Raw genomic sequence first — 3,139 nt, 5'->3', positions numbered from 1 at the left:
AAAGCATCCACTCTCCTTCTGTCCTCCCTAGTCATTGTCCAACTCTCTGATGCATAACAAGCAATTGCAAATACCATGGCCTGTATCAGGCGCATATAGATAAAAAATATATGGGGATCGGATCCATTTTCTGAAAATGGAATTTGGACCCTTCAATGACTGCCAACCTTCTGAATTTCACTGTGGTTCCAAGATATTAAGTAATCCACAAGGAGTTACACTGTTAACCCAAAAGCTAAACCTCTCTAGCATTTCAAACCCACCAATGACTGTGGAAGAAAGACAGGTAGTCTTCTCATGCCCTATCTAGAGCCTCTAAAAACCCACTGGAAGGTCACCTGTCAATAGGTTCCAACTGGATGATGGTGAGTGCGAAAGCTGTTTTTGCTATGCATCAGAAAACTGGGTGGTGACTAAGGATGAAAGAAGAATTGATGTCTTTCCGGTGTGGTGCTGGAGAAGAGTGTTACCATTAACGTGGTACAATGATCATTGTTGATAACATGAGTCAATCTTTTTTCTTTTGTAAAAACTATCTCTAACTGAGATAATCCTTGATTCATTCCTAGGGCTCTTAATAAAATAGTTGGTTCAAGCTGATTTTCACAGATTTATTGCTGATTTATTTTCTAGAGAACTATCAGAGGTCCTAACCCTGCCATTTCGCTGTCAACTTTTAATCATTCATCTTAACAATGAATTAAGGAATGAAGAGTTATTAGGTCAGTCAGCAAAGATATTTCAATAACTTTTTGTTATGCCTCTGAATTAAGAAAGGGATTTCTCCCTACTCGGAGGTTGCCAGGGAGCCTCCCAATTAGCTGTGTCTGTTCTAGGCCTCAAACATGGAGGTGTCCAACGTGGAGTCTGACTTGGAGGAATCCACAGCGGAAGACGACGTGGAAATGGAGGTAGACCAGCCTCCGGGGATCCCTCCTCGCAGGAAGCTGCGCCCCCGGGGGTGGTGGCTGAAGCCCCAGCACTTGCAGAGCAGGCTGGTGGTGCACGTGGAGGCGCCGCTGCTCGAGGCCATCTTCGGCCCACGCATGGCCTTCCTCGAGCTCTTCGAGAGGGTCAACGAGGTGCTTCTGGACGTCCGAGTGACAGACCCTGCCGCCGACGCCGAGATTACCATCTTCGGGCGCAGGAAGTACCAGGAGCGCGCCGAGTGGCTGCTGCAGGCCATGGCCGACAGGCGCCGGGACAGGCGCTTTAGAGGCATGGAAGTTCCAGCACTCGAGGAAGCCATGAGCCTGCTGGAAGTGTACGAGAATGAAGAAGGACAAAACTCCAACGATTGCAATGAAAATTAAGTGGTTATGTGTCTAATAAAGCAATTTCTAAAAAAAAAAAAAAAGAAAGGGATTTCTAGAAAGACTAATTTAATTACTTTACATCCTTTTATTCTAGGTGGATAGTTTAAGACAAATGCTATTTTACTCTTAAGAAACACTGTCTATTTTTATCACTGTGTTAAGCAGGGCCTTTAGTGTATTGAATCTTGCTTTAAAGTATCTGGGCTGCATTATTTGAGGTTTGAACAGTACAGGTTTTATTCCATTACAATTTCATAGTAATTCTCTCTGACTCTAGAGATTTTGCTCTGAGATTAAATCACTTGAACTGCATTCTTATATTTTGTAAAAACACATTCTAAAAATGTTATCTATTTCATCTTTCAGTGTCCTTTGTCCAATGACTTACGGAATGCGGTCCATGTTGGGTTTAGTTCTAGAAAAAGCAATCTGCCAGTGAAGACATACGGAACTGCCTTTTATTTTCAGCAAATTAAAACTATGATACTTCTACCTAGCAATGAAGAAGTAGGGTTAAATATTTTAGTAGACTCCAAGTACCTGCAAGCAACTATTTTGCAATTACTTAAAGATTATCTCTATTTTAGGAATTCTGAAGACATAGTGGTTAAAGTATTCAGGCATTAACTGAAAGGATGATTGTTGACCCATCATTTCTTTGCAGGAGAGAGATGCTGTGGTTAGCTTCTGTAAGGATTTGCAGACTTGGAAAAATCTACTGGGCCATTCTACTCCGTCCTACAAAGTGACTATGAGTCAAAATCAAATCTACAATGAGAGATATGATTTTGTGACTCTCTAGTTTTTGTCTTAGAATTTATTTCCTTCTAGGAAGAAGGAAATTCAAACGTCACAGGTAATGAAAGGGAACGCCCAGTCTATCTTCACAGTTTTACAGATGGAGAAACATATGCAGACAGGCCTAGTTTCTTCAAGCTTCAACCTACATTGGATTTTTATTACATTTTTACCTTACCATGCATTTATAATTCATCTCCCTCTATAAAATAAGAAGAGGGATATTTCAACACGTGTGTGTGCACAAAGGTGAAGAATGGAACTATTTGTATTGACTAATAGGTAACGCGAAACCTACACTTGGACCAAGAGGCAGTCGGCAGAACAGAACAAGGAAACACTGCATGCAAAATTGGGAAAGGTGTATGACAGTGATGTGTCCTATCTTCATACTTTTTCAACCTGCATGCAGAGCAGGAGAGACTGGGCTCTATGAGGAGAAGTGTGGCATCAGGATTGGTGGAAGATCTATTAACAATCTGTGGTATGCAGATGACACAACCGTGCTTGCTGAAACTGAAGAGGACCTGAAATGCTTACTGTAGAGGGTCAAGGGCTGCAGCGTTCAGTATGGATTGAGGCTCAATGTCAAGAAGACAAAGATTCTCACCACTAGACCAATTGGCAGTATAAGGATGGATGGTGAAGAGATTGAGATTGTTAACAACTTTAGTCGGCTTGGCTCCACAGTCAATACTCTTGGTACCAGTAGCCAGGAAATTTAAAAAAATTAAATATTGCAATAGGGAAGTCTGCTGTTAGGGACCTCTGCAGAGTACTGAAGAGCAATGGTGTCTCTCTGGAGACTAAGGTGCACCTGATACAGGCCATGGTCTTTGCAATCACTTGTTATGCATCGGAGAGTTGGACAATGACCAAGGAGGATAGGAGCATTGATGCCTTTGAGCTGTGGTGCTGGAGAAGAGTATTGAATGTACCATGGACTGCTAGGAAAACAAACAGATTCATCCTGGAAAGGGTTAAACCTGGTGACTCCTTGGAGGCAAGGATTCTGAGGCTCAGTC

General features: G+C 42.2%; 1 protein-coding gene across 1 annotated transcript; it reads left to right on the top strand.

Moving 5' to 3' along the window:
* The first annotated feature begins 845 nt into the window (after positions 1-845).
* LOC102867517 (oocyte-expressed protein homolog) lies at positions 846-1,313 on the top strand. Its single transcript, XM_006884543.1, has one exon. It carries the CDS (start codon positions 846-848, stop codon positions 1,311-1,313), a length of 468 nt encoding a protein of 155 aa, XP_006884605.1.
* Positions 1,314-3,139: the final 1,826 nt, after the last annotated feature.

This window comes from Elephantulus edwardii, unplaced genomic scaffold, assembly GCF_000299155.1.
Source record: "Elephantulus edwardii isolate Elephantulus edwardi_28Jun2011 unplaced genomic scaffold, EleEdw1.0 scaffold00035, whole genome shotgun sequence".
NCBI lineage: Eukaryota > Metazoa > Chordata > Mammalia > Macroscelidea > Macroscelididae > Elephantulus > Elephantulus edwardii.
Note: the sequence above shows the minus strand (reverse complement) of the source record. Positions and strands in the feature narration are given on the sequence as shown.